At 41.4% G+C, this 22,231-nt stretch overlaps 1 protein-coding gene across 4 annotated transcripts in view; it reads left to right on the top strand.

Moving 5' to 3' along the window:
• The window catches only part of ncanb (neurocan b), a 148,640-nt gene that overhangs the window by 82,660 nt on the left and 43,749 nt on the right, over positions 1–22,231 (top strand). For all 4 annotated transcript variants that reach the window (XM_079679761.1, XM_079679763.1, XM_079679762.1 and 1 more), the window contains one exon: positions 4,246–4,362. In XM_079679761.1, the coding sequence (XP_079535887.1) occupies positions 4,246–4,362 (117 nt within the window). The remainder of the gene's footprint in view (positions 1–4,245; positions 4,363–22,231) is intronic.

The raw sequence follows: 22,231 nt of genomic DNA, 5'->3' as shown, positions 1-22,231 counted from the left end.
GTGTGTGCGAGTGCAGTTTTGCTCCAAGCGTGTGTGTGTGTGTGTGTGTGTGTGTGTGTGTGTGTGTGTGTGTGTGTGTGTGTGTGTGTGTGTGTGTGTGTGTGTGTGTGTGTGTGTGTGTGTGTGTGTGTGTGTGTGTGTGTGTGTGTGTGTGTGTGTGTGTGTGTGTGTGTGTGTGTGTGTGTGTGTGTGTGTGTGTGTGTGTGTGTGTGTTTAACACGTTTATCTGTGGAGAGTTCAGTGTTTCTGTCAGCTCAACCTTTTCTGCAGGCTTCCATTATGTTGAATTTGCTAACCACTCAGCTTGGTACTTCATGGGATTCGTAACATTTTCCTTATCCCCAATCCTCTTTCAGTGCCCGTTCTAAATCCTGGGTGCATGTATGAGTTGACATCAGGGAGTATCTTCCCAAATGTGGGAAAAGGCTAAGATAATCTCTAAGGAAGGAGGCTTAGGAAAACTTCAGATGATCCCATGGAGCAGTGAAATGTCACACGTAGGGACATATTTTAAGAAATTGTGCACAGGGTTGAAGAGACATCTGTTCAATGTCAGGGGAAAATACCTTATATGATCTATTTGATAGATATGCCTGCAAAGGAACTGACAGCTGAACTATTGTAAGACCTAATATATCTCTCTTTTGTGTCTATAATAAACTGTAGCGCTACAGAAACTGTTCTTCCTTCCTTCTTCTCTTTCTCTTTTCATTTCTGTCTTTCACACAGAAAAAGAAAGACACACAGTCTGCATAGAAGAGGAGACCTATTTTAAGAGCAGTGTGTAATTAATCATAAGCTAGCAGCACGCATTAAGAGAGGAGGAAATGTATGATAGCCCCCCCTGTGACTTTCTGTCCCTCCCTAGCTGATATTTTTCTCTCGCTTATGCTTGTGCTACTCTATACTACATTTTAATTTGTCTCCCCGCCTAATACCAGGGTCTCTCTGTTCTTCCTCCTTCCTCTCTGTCGCATTTTTAATCTGTTCTTCACTTGCATATTAATTTTTTGTTTCACATCTTTGCACACACACGCACCGTCCTAATTATGAAAACGCAAAATGTCATCTAAAGCCCTGGCGTGAATATTTAAACACTGAAGCGCTACATGTTCAGGGCTGATTCGAGCGTGTGTTGATCCATTCATGCATTACGTTTCTGTCTACTGTACATGTGATGACACCACTAAGATTGCAGGCTCATGTTTGTGGACAGATGGTGAAGAACACAGTCTCATTTGTGTGTAATAAGTCGTAACTAATTGTCTGCAGATTGGATCAATGTGCTATTCTGCTGCAGCGCCACTCTCAGTCTGTATAACCACAGACAGCACAGCCACAATTTATCAGCGCTAGCAGATTCTACTGGAGGAAAAGTCCTTTTCATCTCTTTAGCAGGGCAATTTACTGGAACTGTTGAACTTATATAAATAAATCGTTTATTTTGTTAAGAAAGTGGACCAATAGAAATAGACCTAAAGGATTAGATGGTGTTAAACACATGCATGCCCACACACAAGTAAACACAGTTGTCACACACTAGCTGTGCTCTAATGGTCCTCTCAGATGGTGATGCCATCCACTTAAATCCTAAGGAGCTTATTGATTATGTTTTAAGATATGTCACTCTCATTTCTCACGTCGACAAACTATAAAGCATTTAGCCCGAGCTGCAGTATCAGCCTCTGTGGTGTGACTGACTCGCAGTGGTCTTAAGAAGTTTGGCCTTATCGCTGCTGAAGCCCCCCTCACTAAGGCGACTTGATGACCCGCCCTCAGCTGTCAGTCACACTGTGTGCATCACTGCAGCAGATACATATCCGCCTGTGCTGTGGCAGAGCTGAAATGTAAAACCGAGATACCCACATGTCAGACTTAGTGTGCGAATATTATCTCAGCATTAATGTCCACCAGATGGATGGCCCTAACATGTTGTATCCCCACAGGATGAATACTTCAGATTTATTTTACTTTCAGGGCCACTTTTGAGTAAAATATGTCATAGTTTTAAATCTATTGTTTAAGAAAATAGTTAAAACTCAGACAATTAATTATAAATAATCAAAATGTAGTCTATTTCTGGTTTAGAAACAACAGTAATGTTAAACCTTTTATCTAGTTCCCCCTTTTCCTACTTCATTGCTTGCATTAAATAAACTCATGCCTAATTTATAGAATGATATTCTATATTTTAGGCTTATAATGTATTAAATGCCACACACAAACACAATCATATAATATTTAAATGCCATTAAATATCACCTGATGATGGCAATTTCGCGAGTTCATGTCACAAAGATATTACATTTCACAGTGGATTAGAAAAAGCGAACGCATGAAATTGAAGGTACTGTGAGCCATTTCTGTGTAAACGTGAAGCCACCTTGAAAAGCTTATTTTCCAAAATGGTTGCATTTTGACATTTTTCTATATGTCATCGAGAGTGAGCGTAGACAAGTCTGACTCACAATAGCTTTTCATATCACATCACTTAACTGAACAGTTGCTGTTGGCAGCAGCAGAGTAAAGTAGATTCAGGTTCACGCTGATAAACTCCCGCATTCCCCTATTTTGCCTCATGAAAACACACCGAAGGAGCTGTCGGTGACATGCTTTCATCCTGCCTGCTTGATGCATGGACTGAATATGGCACATTGTTGGGTTGTTAACATGTAGCAACAGCAAACTAATCATTTAAGCATGATAGAACAACGCCAAGCTAGCAATCTGAAGCAACAATATTAGTCTTTTTTTATATTTTCTACACTGATGGAAACAGATTAACATTTGGATTTATCGTTGTTTACAGTGTTGGGCAAACTACTTTTAAATGTTAGCTATTGAAATTATAAATTACTCTCTTGATGACAGATGGATGGATGGATGGAGCGATGGATGGATGGATGGATGGAGCGATGGATGGATAATGACTCAAGCAGCTTCTTTCCTTCACCTCCTTTCTCCATTTCCCCCCTCCATTACCTTCCATTTTGAAACCCAACCAGGCAGATACATTGAACATATCTTGTGTGTCATTCACTGCTCAGCACTTTTTTACCATCTCTATCATTACCCTTTAAGCTATAATGTTGTCAAATCACACACAGGGTGTTTTTCTTTCCCCCTTTCTGCTGTTGATTTTAGAAAAGAGCCTGTCTCTAATGACTTTTCTCATTCAGTGAATCCCTTTTACAGTATGTCATTTCAAAGGCACCCTTTCCATCTCACCTGCCCTGTGTATCACCAGCTGCCTCTCTGCAGCGGTGGGAGTCTATCATTCCGTTTCACAGGAAATTGAGCACACACCCACGTCGATGTATTTCTCTCCAGCGTTACAATGAGTCAGGGTCACACAGACATCCACAATTGTACACACATATGATTGCAAACGTACACACATGCATAAACAACGTACAAGTCAAAATGTTCCCAGACTTTCAGGGGAACTGCACTCTGTGTTCTGCAAAGCATCCCTCTGCTCATACATCATTACGTGAGTCTGGGTGTTATTATGGAGAAGATGCAGTGTATTAGATGGCCTGGCAGATTGTGTCAGGGGCTGCAATCCTATCAGGATGGATAATAAAAAGAAACGTAATCTAGCCAGTTCCTTCCAGTCCTTTTTGCACACAGAATAGAAATTCCTGACGTCCGCTCTGCGGTAACCGTCCTTGTCAAATTCTCTTCCTCCCTCCATCCTAAAATATAAGAGCAATAATTACGACTTAATCTCCTCAATCTCCGCCTTCATCCTGCTAAATGTTTCCCACCAAGGCATAGAGTTATAGCCCAGCAACATAAAATCTGTTTATTACCTCTTTTGCAACGCTGTTATGTGCCATAAAAATAGATGCCCATGCCAGTATGCACGGCTGGGTGATGACTAGCTAGTTTATGAGGGTCTTGGCTCATCGGGGGACCTGGGATGAGAGGCTGGAGGTTGTCGAGTCAGCACCCTGTCCTTCGCCTGGCGAATCCGTCATGATAAACTGGCACAACATACGTAAAAACATCCAATCTGTCTCCTTTTAGAAAGTCATGGAGTCCCGGACGTGTCTCTTCATACTGTCTGTCCACTCTTCTCTTTTTCTGTTCGAGGATGAGCTCAGTCAGGATATTGAAAAGCATAATGCTGGCTCACTGCCTGTCATAGTTTGTCAACATTTGAGGCACTTTGGTAATGCTTTTTCCCTGTACGAAATCAATTATAAATTCACATTTGTCCCACTCTGTCTGTCTTTACAGTGGAGAATAACCCATGCCAGACCAACCCGTGTCTCCATGGAGGGAGCTGCCTGCAGGAAGGGGATGGCTATAGCTGCTACTGTCCTCAGGGCTTCTCTGGAGAGAGCTGCGAGATCGGTGAGTCACTGCGGGGTCGGGGCTGAGCGGGGGAGAGGTCAGAGGTCAGCAGCTGAACACAGATGCTGTGTCGCTGTGGAATAAGGGGAAGCGAGACATGCATATGTTGGCATGACATTTACCAGATGTACTCGGCTGTGCAGTGAATTCTAGATAAAGCAACAACTAGTTCCCTTTGTGGGTTTTCTTTCCCTGTTTGTGCTGCTAGGACTCTGGATTCAATGCTCTCAAAGCCAAGATGAGTTTTCCTGTCAGGCCCAGTGGTTTTGGTTGAAGCTCCACGACTAAAAGTGAACTGGGAATATCCATATGCGTCAAGTCAGCCGGTTGTGACAGAGGTTGCTGAATCCTTGTTATATTCGCTCAGCTGTGTGTGAGAGTGTGTGTGTGTGTGTGTGTGTGTGTGTGTGTGTGTGTGTGTGTGTGTGTGTGTGTGTGTGTGTGTGTGTGTGTGTGTGTGTGTGTGTGTGTGTGTGTGTGTGTGTGTGTGTGTGTGTGTGTGTGTGTGTGTGTGTGTGTGTGTGTGTGTGTGTGTGTGTGTGTGTGTGTGTGTGTGTGTGTGTGTGTGTGTGTGTGTGTGTGTGTGTTTTCCATTTCTGCCCCAGGAGCAGCTCATCTTTCCTCTCAGCTGTGTGAAGGGAGAATGCGGCTGTCAGAAAATGGCTGTGCACTGTTTTTGTTGTGTGTGTCTGTGTGTGTGGCAAAGAGACGCAAGGACACATTGGCCACAAAGGAGCCATGATCAGGATCAGTGAAGGATGTAGCCGCTGATTAAAGTGCTCAAGAAAAACTGTAAAATAAAGTAGATGTGGCATTGGCAGAACATATCAAAGTGACTTTCTTAGTTACGAGACTTTAAGAAATTCAGCAACATAAACCCTAGGGTGTCATTGAGCTGTTGTTGTTGTTGACGGCGTTCAGTCTGGAACATTGATTCGTTGTCCAGGCCAAAGAACCATGGGTTGAATTGAAGTAAATATTAGATGACGTGCTCAAGCGACCCTCTTTTGTGGTGTAATTTGGAACCATTGGAACTGTAGTCTCACATTTTTGGCTTTCAAAGCTTCTCTTCGGCAGTTGTCTTTTTTCCAAAGCTTGTTTTGAGCACTGAGCTCCATCTGCTCTATGTAAGGCCTTGCAGAAAATCAAAGGCCATTCCTGTTTTTAAATGTGAACTGTTATTATACATATGCACCATCTATAATAAATAACAATAACAATTCCATATCCTGGATGTCGTGAAATAAAAATGACCAGAATAAATGTTATACCTTTTGCTAGTCCCGACTTCTCGAACTCTGCAGGATCCATATTCATGTGTAGGCAGAACAAAGGCCAAGCTGAGATTTTAAGGGTCAATGCTTTTAGAGAAAGGTCATAGATCAGGGTTCAGGGGTCATATGGGACACTTTGTCCTGGGTCTGATTATCAATAACCTTCAAATATTTTAGCAACTAGTACATATTATGCAGCATTAAGGTGTGCCTGTGCATTTAAACCATTGGAGATCAATCAACAATCTGCCAGTGGATCAATAACTTCTGACAAATGTATGTAAGCTGCATCAATTACACACACATGTAGTTTCTAATGAATCTCTGCAGTCGATGTAGTTTGGGTTTGTTATTGAGACCTAATGCGATGAGAATAAATTAGGACATTTAAGCCTTACATAACGTCCACAGGTTCCATTGCGTGCTTCAACAGAGACGCTTCCCATTCACTTTGAATGGGGTGACGTCAAGCTTTGCCGAACTGCATTGTGGTTCCGTCGCTTTGCCTCCATTGCTCGCTTCGAAAGTTGAGGAAAGTTCAACTTTTCAAGCGGCGACGGAAGTGCCAGCCAATCAAATCATATGCCAGTACAAGCTCTAGCCAATCAAACCGTGTGCTTGTGTGTCCGGGGCAGGAGATGAATGTGATTGGTTGTTGGTCATGCGCAAGACACGCCCACCGGCAAGCTTCAACGCGATGGAACAGTGTGGACGTACCGTTATGTGAGGAGGAAAGCACATTCATAATATTTGTTATTTACTCATTACTTCTGTGCTTACGTCTCTGTCCTCCAGCTCTTTTTCTCCTACGAGTGTTTAATTACCTTTCCCAGTGTTACTAAAGTGCTGATGTTGATTATGTTGCTAACAGCTGCATATCGGATGTTTCTACGGCCATATAGGCAAAAAGGTTAATTGCTTTTTACAGCAAATGCTTGACCACAATTTAACCGACTTAACACAGTGCTGTGCGATACTGTGCCTTCATTTATTTTTGTTTATTTGTACATCTACAGCTTCTATTTCTCCTGGTCATTATTCATGGTTGACCCGAGGTCACATTCGTTCTCCTTAGGTGCCTAACAAGTGTAGATTCATACATCACAGCCACGTTATATGGCATGGCTGTGATGTATGAATCTATACTACTTAAATAAAGTAGTATCTCCTGTTCTGTTCCTGCTTTTCACATAAAATTGTTATTTCGTAAGAAATGAGGCAGTGGCACTACCGATGCAACACGGCTGTCTCCAGGACTTCGCTTGTAGCTGCAATTATTTGGGTAGAAGCGTTTTAGGGAGCTGCATTATTGATGGCCTGTGTTTCTACTGCAGTTCTCTGGTTAATATTTATGAGGGAAAGAGAGAGAGAGCGCGGGAGAAAAGCTGTGGACGTTTGAGTGTTAGCTCCACAGATCCTCTAGATTCTCATCTTAAGAGTCTTTTGCTTCATCTGTATTCCTTGTGTGATCTAAATTGATTCAGGGCTGTCAGTTAAGACACAATACCATGTAACACTTTTTATCGAAATCTCAGCTTTAGGTTTTGATATATCATTAATCAGCAGAATTGTTTGTTAAAGTCTAGATAGTGCTGCAGGATGTGTGATTAATGAAGCACTATACAGCCTGTCAGTTTGATGGCCATGTGTTGAGATACAATAATGAATTATATGCTCTTTTCCCAGAAGCTGAAATGAACATTTGTTCACAGATATGAGAGAATAAAGTATAGCCCAGAATAGAGATGTAAACACCTCTGGGGGGGGGGGGTTGTTATCTTCTAGTCATTATGTTGAGATAAAATAACCAAATATTTCTATCTAAATGTCTCTAATCATTCTTGTTGTAGTGAAAGTCGGTCCTGTTGCTATGGGAATATATATTTGTATGGATATGTATTCTCTCATTATAATGGGATAACTTACAATGTGATCATTTGAATAAGGAAATAGAGTTTGGTTACGTCATGTACTTCCTGTGTGGGAGTCCAGGGCCTTCAAGTGTACTGAAGATCAGTCAAGCTACAGTATGCAACACAGTCAACATGTCACTTCCTATCTGTGATGCATCATTGAACAAATCCACCAGATGTTCTATTCTACAAAATAAGACAGATCATACTGTACAGTATACAAGTACAAATGGAATGTAAACATAAGAAAAAAGGCACTTTATAGACTGTATAATTCATCTCTGACTCTCGAATGAGAAATACACATGCACTACATTCTTTAAATGACTGTTTTACATTAAAATAGACCAAATGAACTTAAAATGAGGGATATAATGCCATTTATTTATGGGAAAAACGACTTGGTAATGAAAGTAACAATACATTAATATTCTCAGTCTGAAAATCATGATAGTAATGATAAAAACAGGTACATTATAACTTAACAATTAATAATAAATAACGAAGATAATTGTAGCTTTAGTGCTAAGCAAAGTGCAAAAAGAAAAAGCCTCAGCTCGTTGAATAGCGAAGTCAATAGAGTTCAATTTCTCTTTAAATATTTAGGAAGCTGGTTTGTCTGATATCTATATGTAGAGTGTTGTGCTCTGTAGTTTTGGGATGTTATTGACAAAGGCTGCTTCTCCGATCTTTGCTCGGCTGTTGCTGAAAAAACCCCAAAGCAGATGATCGCAATGTTCTTGAAGGCAAACAGTGAAAACAAAGGAGTTAGCAATAGAGCTTAGTCCCAAAGATTAAGGCCTTTGTATAGAAGAAGGAAAACCTTAGAATCAATTGTAAATGTTACAGGAAGCCAGAGCACAACATCCTGCCCGACATGCCCTCTGTTCTCAGTTCTGAGTTTTCGCCTGCAGCAGAATTTAAAATGAGCTGCCATGTTTAAATTCTGTCGGCCTTGTTTTCTTTTGTGGATCTTTTAAAAATCAAATGTCATTCTTGTTGACAGCAGCAGCTATTTTTGTTTAGTTCAAATGCAGTTTGTTGTGGAGGAAATACATTAACCTGGCTGTCGCAGTCTATCGCTGAAGACGGGTCATCACATCTCCGTGATTCATACCGGAGCACGAGTTAGGGAAATAATTTCTGTTGGACTGCTGATTGTTCTTCAGAACGACCTGAAGCCCCATCAGTCATTCAGCAGAGAGGGAGCGAGCAGGCAGATAAATCACTTTCTGTGAGACATTCAAATGCATCTGGAGCAACCAACAAGAAGAGACAGACACATCAATGCATCGTTTTCTTTTTGGCAACAGATTCCAAACAAATAGCTGGTAGACACGTGTATTCAAAATGCAGAAAACGTCGTGAGGTCAAGGTGGTAAGTGCTCCTCTTCACAGGAGGAAATTACTCTTATCGCACTCTCTCATCCTGTCTTCCAGCCGCCTGTGCCTCGTCCTCTCCATCTGTCTTCCTCAGGGACCAGTGTGGATCCTCCTCCATTTTCTTTATCATCTTGAGTTAGAGGACATAAAACCACCTGAGCTGCCATTTCTTTTTCCATGTTGTTCTCTCACTCATACATTATTTTAAATAACTCTTCGAGTGCAGGTGGGCATAACACAACACATCTGAAAAAGGCAGAGACACCTTCACTGTCCTATCAGAACGTAACAAACTACATTCAGGCAGATTCACAGGTGGTTCGAATAACTCCCAGGTCAATTTCAGCCAAATAAATTGAACATCTCCTATCTGTGCACACAGAAATGTCCTCAAGTTTATTTTCTGCTCGACGCGGAGCACACCTGATGCCTTTTTTATATTTGTATTATTATTTTTGCACCTCCCCTCTCTCTGGACTCATTTCCAATCATGTAATAAGATCTGGGTTCTCTCTCCCACTTCTCACCTCTCTCCTTCCTCGTGCGGTACATTTTTTTATAGGAAGATGTATGCATTTATTTCTCTGGCCACGTCTTCCTTTCTCTATAATTTTCTTTGTCTCGCTTCAATCATTTTTTTATTCTCATTTCATGTTCAGTGCATCTCCCTGCCCTTCTCTCTCCCCCTCCTCACCCTGTTTGGTAAGACCTACAGCACAGCACTGTATTGGAATTGCTCCGCAGTGCAGACATTGGGGTGAAAACAAGCCTGTAGCCCCCCAGCATTTCTCCTAAATAACCCATTTCATTTCCTGCCACACTTCCTCTCTCACCCACAACCCCTAACCTCTCTCCCTCACTTTCTCTCCACGGCTCCCTCCTTCCCTCTGTGTCTCTCTTTTGCTCTGTATTTTCCTGTCAAAGGCCAATACAATTATTCATTCAGGAATGCCTCTGTACTCATGCATAAAATGAAACTTTTTCAAGCTCACACGCTCACTCACCTGCATACTCGAATTGCCAAATAGGCTCACAAGTGTGTGCGTGAAAAATATTCTCCTTTAACCTCTTTTTTTTTTGTGTTGACTCTTCCTCTCACACAGATCCAGCCTCCCACACACCTGTCTGGGCCAGTCTTATATAAAACCAATATCTACCCGAGAACATATGAAGATCTAATGCATTCCTCATGTTTGAAGAGGCCAAGAGAAACGCTCCTGCTGGGCTTCTGTATTAACTAATTCATCCTCTGGGACCCACTCCTCACATCACGCTCATATGATTGAGCTTGAAAGATTCATGAGGTTGCGGCTATTAATATCATTGGCCCCTAACCCACCTCACCAGCGTGTCCACAGATCGGAGAGATGAGGTCAAGGGGATAGAATGAGAAGGGCAAGATTATGGATGAGGGTAATGGTGCTTTTCGAACATTTGTCCTCCAAAATCATGTAGTTTTAGGCGGAAAGGGAAAATGCTATGGTGAGAGCTAGACATATTTATGTAAAATAAACAGACTTATAGCCAAACAAGTTGTACAAAAGATGCCGATGATAGATTTGCAGTGAGTTGCAAGGATATGTGGAGAAAGACGGATGGAAAGGGCCAGCGCTGCCTTGCTGCACCACACAGGACATCACATTCAGTCCTTCATTAATGATGGAATGGATTTATGTGTTTGGCTCCAAGTCCTCCAAGTTCAAGTGCTTACGTCAATACAGTCTAGAGTTTTACTGCCCTTTCTTGGCTCTTAATTTTCCTGCAATATGAGATTCAATGCTATAGACCAGGGGGGGCCAAACTTTTTTCACAGAGGGCCGCATACAGAAAAATATACAAAGGGCTGGGACCCTCACTAGAGGCATATCGCCTCATAAGTTAGAAAATCAATCAAATGTAGGTCAATTACGGTTGGAAAAAACACACAGCTCTCCGTAGGGTTTCATTTATTGTGTTGGCAGCTCATTCCTTAAAACAGGAGGCTCAGATTTATTATAATAAGAGGAAATATGAAGGTTGTATTTCAAGGTTGTTATGTTAATAAGTTATTGGGCTTTTTTCTTATCAACTAAGATTTGTTGGAACATTTTTCAACTTTAATTGACTGAATTTATCTGGAAATTGAGTCTATTAACACACAAATACTGTGATATATGTTTAAGAAGTACAATAGCAGATGTTTAATTTGTGGGCCGTATTTCATTGTACTTTTTTAATTAGCTGAGGGCCGATTCAAAATGGTCCGTGGGCCGCATTTGGCCCCCGGGCCGTAGTTTGGACACCCCTGCTATAGACACAAGGTGAAAGAATGCAGCCTTAGAATGATGAATAATGTAATGAAGACCTGCTCACATATGGTACAACAGCACATGCTCTGCAAAGATAGTGGGGGTAAATACAGGAAATAGCAATTCTGGTATATTTTGGCTAATAATCTGTTCCCTTTTCTCTGCAATACACCCCCTGGGACCCAGAGGTTTTGTGACAATATAAACATTCTTGTTTGTGTAGTGAAAGAATACTTCTCCTCATAATCTTGAATATATTTAACTTAAGTGTAAACTTTGTTTTGCTAGTAATTTCAATGTTCAGCTGCGGCAGCTCATTCCAATTCAAAACGTAGAATGTAGAAACATGAGATGTTTGTTATGTAGATAAACTTATAGTTATTTTCCCAAAATGTGCTTATTTACTTTCTTTCTGTTAGTCAGACAATTCTGTCAATAACAAAACAAAAAAGCTCTATGGTACAAAATATGCCCCAATTAACAAAGGTTTATCTGATTTGTTTAAGCAATGCAAACACAGATCTGTAGGAACACCACATTGCAGATTTTATATTTAATTAATTGTAACTTGTGTAATATTCTGGTTTTCTAAACAATTAGAACTACATGATTATATAACAACATAACGCAGTGACTCTATTAACCCATGCAAGAGGTCTGCTTTGAGGCGGAGTATCTGTCTTTGGTGAAATTGATGACCAGCAGTTTGTCACAGTTTGTCGGCAGCTGAGGAGCTCTTAAAGGGCGATGATTGGCTGGCTCAGCCCGTATTCACATGCCTCATTAATTAATCAATGCCATCGTATTCCTAAATCAACATTATGATTGGCTGTGCCCTCCCCCACCACAGAAGATACCACCAGCATTACTGCAATGCTGCCAATACTAGCAGGATAACTGAATCTAACTCAAACTGTGATACATAGACACAACCACATAGTCAAAACTGGCCAACATAGACAAATGGAGTCATAGAAATGTACACATTTGGACCCAACACAAAGATTCAACATTCAGCTAACAGACACATGGATGCAACCTCAAGTACCTGCAGCTGTGTACAAGTGTGTAGTTATACTCTATACAACACTTTATAAGAAATGGGTGGACTGTATCATTTCCCCGTACTTAATCAACGTGGTTACTCCTTCCTCTCCAAAATCCTCGGGACAATGAGAAACAAAGGACATACTGCCTGCGGAGTTGAATGAGAACGCACTGCAGGGTGTGTGTCAGTGTGGTTTTGTGTGTGTGTGTGTGCGCTGCATGCAGTGTCTTTTTGGTATAAACACACCTGCAGATTAATGAGCTGCTGGCCAAGTTGCCAGGACTCACCTCTCGCTCTTTATCTTTCCCTCTCTCTATCTCTCTCTCTCTCGCTAACACACATGTTTCATCTTTGTTTTCCTAATCTCCCACACACACACACACACATTCACACACCTGCCACCTTGAGTTGCTTCATCTTTACTTCTCTTTTTTTGTAATTGAGTTTTCAGCTGAAGTATCGGCTGCAGTTAATGAATATGCATGTTTGTGTCTGATATGTGTTTGGTTTAGCTCAGCCCGTGTGTGTGTGTGTGTGTGTGTGTGTGTGTGTGTGTGTGTGTGTGTGTGTGTGTGTGTGTGTGTGTGTGTGTGTGTGTGTATCGTGCTGGATGGATTGAGGCAATGACTGTGTATACACTGGGTGACAAGTGAAGCATATAAAAGGCTGGCCACGTAGAAAGCAGAGCAAATTGATTTCCCATGAAGAGAGGGAACAGGGTTTTACACATGGGGGCCTTATCAGTGTTCTCGAAACACTCACACAAGAAACCACACATACAGACACACTAACACCTGCACACTGGGACAAATATCCTCTGGTATAAATCTGGATCACATAATGCTACATTCACATGAGTGGCATAAAAACACATGCAACAATGCACACACATTTTCTAGCTCTAATGGTCCTGTGCCGCTTTAGAGGCATCCTGTGGAGTTGTGGACCACTGCTAGCACTACCAGTATTTTATTTTATAAGTGTCCATGTTTTGTTTTCTGCATGCTATCAAACACAAATCACACATTGCTGTTGTTTTCACCCCATTCCACACATCAACAGTTGATGTGTGATAACGTGCTGACAACCATTTGCATTTGACACTGAAGAAGAAAAATGCTCGCTATCAAACATAGATTTAAACGATGGTTAAATGCACTGAGAATGTTAGGTTAGCTTAGATTAACTCGAGCAGCTACCGTGCAGAGCTTGCAACGAAAAAGGGTCAACACATTTATAACATGAATTACCAGCAGTTACAACAATCTTATTTAGCAGATCTATCCATAAATATTCAATTATAACTAGGGATGTCCCGATCACCTTTTTTTGCTTCCGATCCGATTCCGATCATTTGATTTTGACAATTTGCCGATACCGATTTTTCCCGATCCGATCTTTATGCAATGCATTAAGAGAAAAAAAAGAGAAAAAAGCATTCAAGTTGTCCCTTAAGGTTATTTTTTTTATTTAAATTGGATATTCTATCCAACATGGATATAGCTTCTTTCTTTCACAGCAGCATTGGATCAGTTCAGTTGTGCAGCATTGGATCAAAACAAAATAAAGCTTTCAGTACTCGTTAGCTTACTGCTACAATTAGACACTGCGCCCTGCCCACCCTGTTGCCAGATTTGAGAGAAATAAGCAACCAGGTCTATGAAAACAAGCCCCAAAGAAGCAACACATACATGATGTTGTGTAATTTGAAAACAAAACTAAGGCCTCAGGATGACTTTAAGACTTGAACATGGTCATTGTTGTTTTGTAACATTGAATACAACATTTTAAAAAAAGTATTTAAAAAGAAAGAAAAAAATCCCGATCCCCGATTTTTTTTCTCCCGATTCCGATCTTTTGAAAATCCGGATCGGGACATCTCTAATTATAACACTGAATTTGAGTTTGACTTTTATCTGACTCACTCACTTAAATAAAAAAATTAACATAATTATATCAGAACTTGAAGTTATTATGTAGTCTACAAATTATATTATTGTCTAATAATTGCTATAACAATCAAAGGTTTTCATCAAGTGAATCAGCCCTCAAATAAACATCCCATTTATTGAAAGCCTAATACGTCCTCTTTCAGAAATGTAAATTGACCAAATGTTCTTCCTTTTGCATGATGCTCTTTAAGGATGTACGGACACTCAAAGAAGTCTGACCACATGTATAGAGTCCATACATTTACAACGGCATGTACACATACTGTACACACTCAAGTGAACCATTCCAAACAGTACAAAGTCATTTCATATTTGTCCTTTCCGGTGCCGGACAGAGATTCTGAAAAAAGAGACAAGAATGTGACAAAGAGAAATGATGCAATAAATATAGCATGAAAGAGAAAGAGACACATAAAAGATGACTAGAAGGATGCAGCCCTTGACCAGGCCTGAGTGTGATTGACTGTCAAACACAAATTATCTTAAAAAAAAATAGAAAACAAAATCTTTCCTTAGATATACCAGAGGCCGTTTGTTTGGTTCATGAACCAGTTCTTTTCAGAAATAGATATAAAGATTCAACATCAGAGCTTCTTTAACTCAGAAACACATCCTTGTATAATTTCTCTGTCAATGATTTAATGATTCTGACAGCACTAAGGAAAAAATAGATGATTCCACTCTACAATTTCCTCTTTAAGTATGTCAGAAATAGCGACAGGAGGCAGAGAATAGCCTGTCATTCACCCCTCTGGGGAACTGCTCTACTTTAAAAGTAGAAGATATTGTATTTTTAAGTGTGTACGCTCACAGAAGTAAGAACCAAAAGATAAGAAAGAAGGAAATGGAGTAGGGAGAATGGAAGGATTCATGGTCAAAGTTAAGGAAAGGTAACAGAGAAAGGACACGAAGGAAAAACCCAGGTGGAAAGGAATAGAGAGTGAAGGAAGGAAATAAAAAAGCAGCATTAACAATCCCTTTTAGGAGACGTCTAGCTCCTTCAAGCTGAGTCGAGGTGTGTTAATGATCTCACCCTGGGTGTCTCAGGCAGATAAAGTTATCAAAGAACAGGCCAAACCATGTAATGCCCAGAGGGAAGTGCTACTGCTAACACCAGGAGCCCTAAAGGGACACCTGCAAACCCTGCTGTCTCAAAGGAAATTAGCCTGGTGGGACCCACGGGGCAAAGGAGGATAAACCAACCATTTACACATCTCCAGAGGGAGGAAAAGGAAATAGAAGGTGAAGAGGCTCAGGAGTGACTAATGAAAAAGTATGCAAAGCAGAGAGGGAAGGAGGAAATATCTGGAGACACGAAGAGGAGAAATAAAGGGAAAGCATTCAAAAGCAAGGGCACGTCTACAAATGCAGATAATTCTCTGAATGTATTCGTTATTTCCTTTTATTTGTAATTCTTCCACTATCTCCAGTTTCTTTCTTTCCTCTTTCTGTGAGGAGACAGAAATAGAGATTGAGGCAGTGTGATACTGGTGGCTCTGTGGCAGCTTGCTTGGCTTCTCCTGCTCCTGGCTGCTTTTTCCTGGCCTCTTCCCACACAAAATATAAACAGACACTGAATATGGAGCCATTGAATACACGAGCACACACACACACACACACACACACACACACACACACACACACACACACACACACACACACACACACACACACACACACACACACACACACACACACACACACACACACACACACACACACACACACACACACACACACACACACACACACACACACACACAGTGATTTGGAGTCAGACTGTCAGAACGGAGGGCTAGCAGAGCGATGTGAGATATTGTGACACTTTGTCTCATTACATTTTCCCAGGCTGTTATGAGTGTTGCAGTAGTGCTGTCAACCAAAGATGGGACCTGTCTGAAACTGGGCGCACACACGCCTCCAATGCATGAATACCCACATAGCAATGTTGCAATACATGAATTAAGACAAATCTATTGATGTTATTGTATGTCATATCACTGATTTCTTTTGGAAATGTCTACAAGGCAGGTTTAAGGCTCACTTTGCCTGCCTCCCCTCGACACACAAAGAAATCTGGTAAACCCAGACACAATTTGGATTGTTGCCTCTCAAAACACCGCCAGGGCTCAAAGATGCAACTGCGTCTCGGTCTAGCGCTCAGGTGCTATATCCCTGCTCATTCTAACATGTTGGCAAGTGGAATAGATGGAGCATTTTCTCAACATTTACCACAAACCCCAGAGTGACTTTTCCTCCAGATGCTGGATCCTCTGATAGGTTGATCAGCGTTGCACTGAGCCTTGGGCTGTACCAGAGCTGCTCTGTAGTGTGTCTGTTTCCTCTCCTCCCCGCGGATCCTGATCCCTTTATAATCAAACCCCACCCGAACACAGCTGAGGGCCCGAGACTCTACTGAATACAGCTAGCACAAACACACATCTAAATACAGACACACAGAGAAACACAAACAACTCACTTGTCCATTCAGATAAACACACACTCACAGGTGCCAGCAGATGTATGCTTTATGTATTGTATTTTAGAATAACACTTACTACATGTGTTGATTCTAAAACAAAGGTAAATGTTGTTATAGTTGGGCACCTGGATTCATTCTTAACCTTGAATACTGCATTCATTATCTTTTGTGGAAACCAGGTCTGTTCCCAGCTCAGGGATTACAACGATATTCCTCTCTAAAGACTTCAAGTACGTCTTGTCCTTAAAAGTTAAGACCGAAAGAGCATTCTGGTTCTTGGAAACAGCAGATGATAAGACACTCCCACGTCAAGGTTTAAGCTTTCACACCTAGGTAAAATCCATCTGCTAATATAATGTAATATGATCACAAGCTCCGGAGCAGCTGCTAAATGGACCTCAAAGCGAGGTGAGGTTTTTCTGCAAACATTTTGCAATACATATCATAGTTTACTATTCAGTTTGTGCTATTTCCTAGGCAGACATATCACATTCTGTATGGTGAAATTGTAACATTATGTGGGATTATGTTCTTTGTATAGCCACTAAATTCAACCCACATTCTGCCATCATCTTCATGCATCTCTGTGATTAAGAAGAACATGGACAGCAACACTCTGTAAGGCGTAATACACGCTGTATACACTAAATATATAATATGCCTCTCCTTATTCTAAAGTAACCACACAGTTATCCTGCAGCCATTATGGAACCCATGCCCTCCCTCTTTCATATCTTTTCAGTGAGTGACTTTCCAAAGCATACGTGTTGCACAAAATATGGAAGGTATTTAATTAAAAAAAATTAATAGAGTAAAAAGCTTCAAATCAACACCTGTTAGACTTTATTCTCAAACCCCCGGCGCTCGGCTGTTCCAACATTATTTTTCCTGTGATTCCCTTTTTTCTTTATCCTACCTATCATCTGTCATTGTACCTAAAAGTGTCTCTCTGCAGTGACTCAACATTCACAGGCATACATTAAACGTGTGCTTGCAGCTCTGGATATCCATTCTGCAAATATAAACATGTTGTGCCAACACACACTCACACATGCACACATGATAGCACAAATGATACAAACATTTGTGGAGCGTGGTTAAGAAACTCTTTCTCTCCTGCACTCTTCACACACGCAATCCTAACATAAACATATATTCATATAAACCCATTTTTAAAAAAATGCTAATGCTGATTAATGCTGCCTTACGCACACCAGCATGAGAGTTATTGACAGAACACAACACGCTCCATGGAGTGTGCATGCTGTCTGGACGAGAAGGCGGTTCAATAGAAAGGTATCCATCTTTGTAGAGGGGTTTGGAAATGTCAATGCCCCTCAGCTAGCTTAAGGAAGTCAATCATCCAGGGTCTCGCACAATGAATGATGACAAACACAAAGAGCCTTTTAGCAAAAAACCTTTGTGTGACAAACATTTCCATTTCAAAGCGTCCATTTTACAGGACTCCTTGTCAATTTATCTTTACATAATGTCGGCTGTGGTTTGGAGGCAATTAGGCAAATGTAGAAAGAGTGACCAGATCTGTCACTGCTGCCGGTTGATAATGGAGCAGACTGCCACCCAGTGTGTTTGCTACAGTGTGTGTTTGCTACAGTGTGTGTTTGCTACAGTGTGTGTTTGCTACAGTGTGTGTTTGCTACAGTGTGTGTTGCGCGTATTGAATGATTAGAATTTTTCTTGCATTAATTTCCGTTTTCTTCGATGTGACAGATGGAAAAAACGTCTTCTATTGGATTAATGTTGTCCCTTCATGCCCCCCATACAACCCTGTCAGATGTGAAGTCTCCACATGGCATTTACTGGTTCAAAGGTTCTCTGTGTAATTGATCAGACTGCGGTTTGATCTGTACGCCTGGCATTTAGTCTACACAGAAAACTGTGCTTTTCCCGGCTCTGTTAGGACAAACTGGCTGGCTTTCAAATGCCTTTGCCTACCACCTGCAGAAGTTTGGATAAATCATATACAGTGTATAATGAGATTTTCCTTTGCTCACCGTCCACCTTCTACTTGTGTTTCTGTACACATGTGCTCTCGTAATGAATCAAAACAGTTGTGATGTCTGTATTCCAAAACATTTATTTCTCTCTTTACAGTTTTCTTTGTTCATTGCCTTCTTTATCTTTTCACTAGAAATAACAGGGTTTTTTTCATAGTTGTTACCATTTTGACGTTTTACAGATACTTTCAGTCCTTTAGGGAGTTTTCCCTCAAATATTGAATGGCTCTTAAGAATAAAAATCAAACTTAGCACCGAATTTCTCTGCTCCCAGCACACTTACAAACAGTCATTAGGTTGACAAGCAAAATGGAAACAATCTTGACCTCCGATGTGGATGTTTGTAGTATTTTTAGCGTTTGAAATGGGCCGCCGGCCTCTTCACTTTCTCTCCAACTCCTAAACACGGGAACTAAAATGACTTTAAATCACATTCAGAATGAACCTCTTAAGACTGCAGAGGAAATTGTAGCTATTTTTGTGTCAAAGGCAACAAATGCTCAGTAAAAAATACCTCAAATGCTTCTCACTTTGACATATCTTTTTATTTGATGCTGTTGGTGAATATTTATGAGCGTTTGGAGGAGTGAATAGGACATTTGCAACACAACTCACTGGTTCGCATTTAAGTAGTCCATCTGAAAGAGTTCATTTTATATAAGCCGTGAAGGACAGACAAGAAGACACAAATATCAGACTGTGAATGTCTTCAGTAAACTGTGTAACTAAGTAACACTATGTTCCTGTTATCAAAACACTAAAAAACTATTATTTTGAATATAGCAATAAATACAAAGCTTACAATCTGCTAAAGATCAACATCAAGCAGAGTTAACAATGATGGTCGCATGTGGAATTTCGTCCTCATTACAAGGTGTAATGGTAATGGTATTATAGGTGTTTTGGTATAATCAGAAAAGTGCTTTGGTGCTTGTTTAACCTCGCCCAACAGAGATGTCACAGTGTACTGACACATCCTGGAATAAACTTCTCAGTATCTGCAGCAAATGAGATGTTATAGCACTGGAGGTCAGAATTTGCCACTGTTTATGTGGCTGTCCAATCAGTGTTGCAAGTAAATATAGTTTACTGTAGCATGCATTCCTCAACGCGTACCATCTTGATTAAGAAAGTCCGGTTCTTCTGCTCAAAGAGTGCCTACATGTACCAGAATGCATTGCTTCTAGCTTCGGACGCCTGGAGGGTCCCCGTCGGCCATATATGCATCCTCTCTCTTATAGTATTCTCTGGCTTGTATAAATGTGACTACATATCACAGCCACCTCACAGCCCCTGTCCCACTTCTCCCCTGTGACCCCCATGCAACTGTCCCACTTCATGACTGGAATTAACTCCACCTGCACACTTGACCCAATGCCCTCCAAATTTGTTAAAGAGAGCCTCCCTGCCATGTCCCAGCTCATCGCCACCATCATTAACTCCTCCCTCAGATCTGGATCAGTTCCCCCCTCTCTCAAACTGGCTGCTGTCACACCCATTCTCAAAAGACCTGGACTCACACCTGACATCATGTCCAACTTCCGGCCCATCTCAAATCTCCCCTTTCTGTCAAAAATACTTGAACGTGTCATTGCCTCACAACTAAAATCCCACCTCAGCTCCAATGACCTCTTTGAGCCATTTCAATCCGGTTTCCGATCAAAACACAGCACAGAAACAGCTCTTCTGAAAATCACAAACGACCTCCTCCTCTCCTCTGACTCCGGCAACCTGAACATCCTCATCCTCCTCGACCTCACCGCAGCATTCGACACCATCAACCACACCATCCTGCTGTCCCTCCTCGAATCATCACTCAACATCACTGACACTGCACTCTCCTGGCTGAAATCCTACCTCACCGACAGACATCAGTTTATCAACATCAACAACTGCACCTCCTCCACTGCTCCTCTGTCCCAAGGCGTCCCCCAGGGTTCGGTGCTTGGCCTTCTCCTCTTCATCCTTTACATGCTCCCCCTTGGCAAAATAATTTGTCGCCACAACCTTCAATTTCACTGCTACGCCGATGACATCCAACTTTATATCTCAACAAAAACCATCACCCCCACAACACACTCCACTCTCACCAACTGTCTCTCAGAAATAAAAGCATGGATGCAAACAAACTATCTCCAACTGAAGTTGCCAAATCAGACATCATCATCATCGGCCCCCCATCCCGTATCAAAGACATCCAGAATTTCAACTTCACCATTGACAGCCACACTCTATCTCCCCCCCCTCACATCCGCAACCTCGGAGTCATTTTCGACAGTCAGCTCAAATTCAACCACCACATAAATCACATCGCCAGGACTGCCTTTTTCCACCTCAAAAACATTGCCCGTCTCCCCCCATCACTCTCCTCCTCTGCTGCTGAAACCCTGATTCATGCATTCATCACTTCACGACTCGACTACTGCAATAGCATCCTCTATGGCATACCATCCAACCTCCTCAATAAACTCCAACATATCCAGAACTCTGCTGCCCGCCTCCTCACCCACACCCGCTCCCGAGACCACATCACTCCCATCCTCCAGAACCTCCACTGGCTCCCCGTCCGTCAAAGAATCCACTTCAAAGTCCTCCTCATAACTTACAAAGCCCTCAACAACCAGGCCCCCCCCCTACCTCACAGACCTGCTGCACCACCACACCCCTTTCCGCTGCCTGCGCTCATCAGAAGCCAACCTCCTATCCATCCCCACCCGCACCAATCACCGGACCTGGGGGGACAGAGCCTTCTCCGTCGCTGCCCCCTCCCTCTGGAACTCACTCCCACAACCCATCAGAGACTGCACCGACCTCACCACCTTCAAAAAACTCACAAAAACTCACCTCTTCAATCTGGCTTTTAATATGTGATTGTTTTTGTATTATTTGACTTTAACTTTAACTATATATTTATTTGTTGTTCCTTTCTTCTCTTTTTTTTTTTCTTCACTATTATCTGTAAAGCGTCTTTGAGCACCTGTAAAAGCGCTAACAAATTAAATCTATTATTATTATTATTATTATTATATCAAAGTCAAAGTCAACTTTAATGTCAATATTTCAAGTTTGTGTGTACAGACAGAGAGATCGAAATGACGTTTCCAACAATCCCGAATACACAAATAAAATTATACAAATATGTATAAAATAAAATATGTATTTCCTATATACACAAACAACAGATACATTTATATCCAAAAATATATCCTCATCTACAACAATCTCTGCACTCATTTTGGGATGCCATTCAAGCATTTAGGGAAGTTCTGATTTGAGCTGCATGTAATGTGCATCCCCTGGTTACCAAGATAAATCCAAGCTGAAACAGCCGGTGGTTCTCTAATCCCTCCAACTACGCCACTGTCACATCTGATGAAGGTGTTGGGAGCAGGAAGAACAACACATTTTTGCTGCTGTCAACTCCACTTTGTTGTTCGTTAAAGCCCGCACTGAGCAAATGATATCTTCAGTCATCAACATTTACAACTGATTGGACATCCACATAAACAGC

Source organism: Notothenia rossii (genome assembly GCF_949606895.1).
Source record: "Notothenia rossii genome assembly, chromosome: 1".
NCBI classification, from domain to species: domain Eukaryota; kingdom Metazoa; phylum Chordata; class Actinopteri; order Perciformes; family Nototheniidae; genus Notothenia; species Notothenia rossii.
The sequence above is the reverse complement of the archived record's forward strand: the minus strand, read 5'-3'. Positions and strand labels throughout refer to the sequence as shown.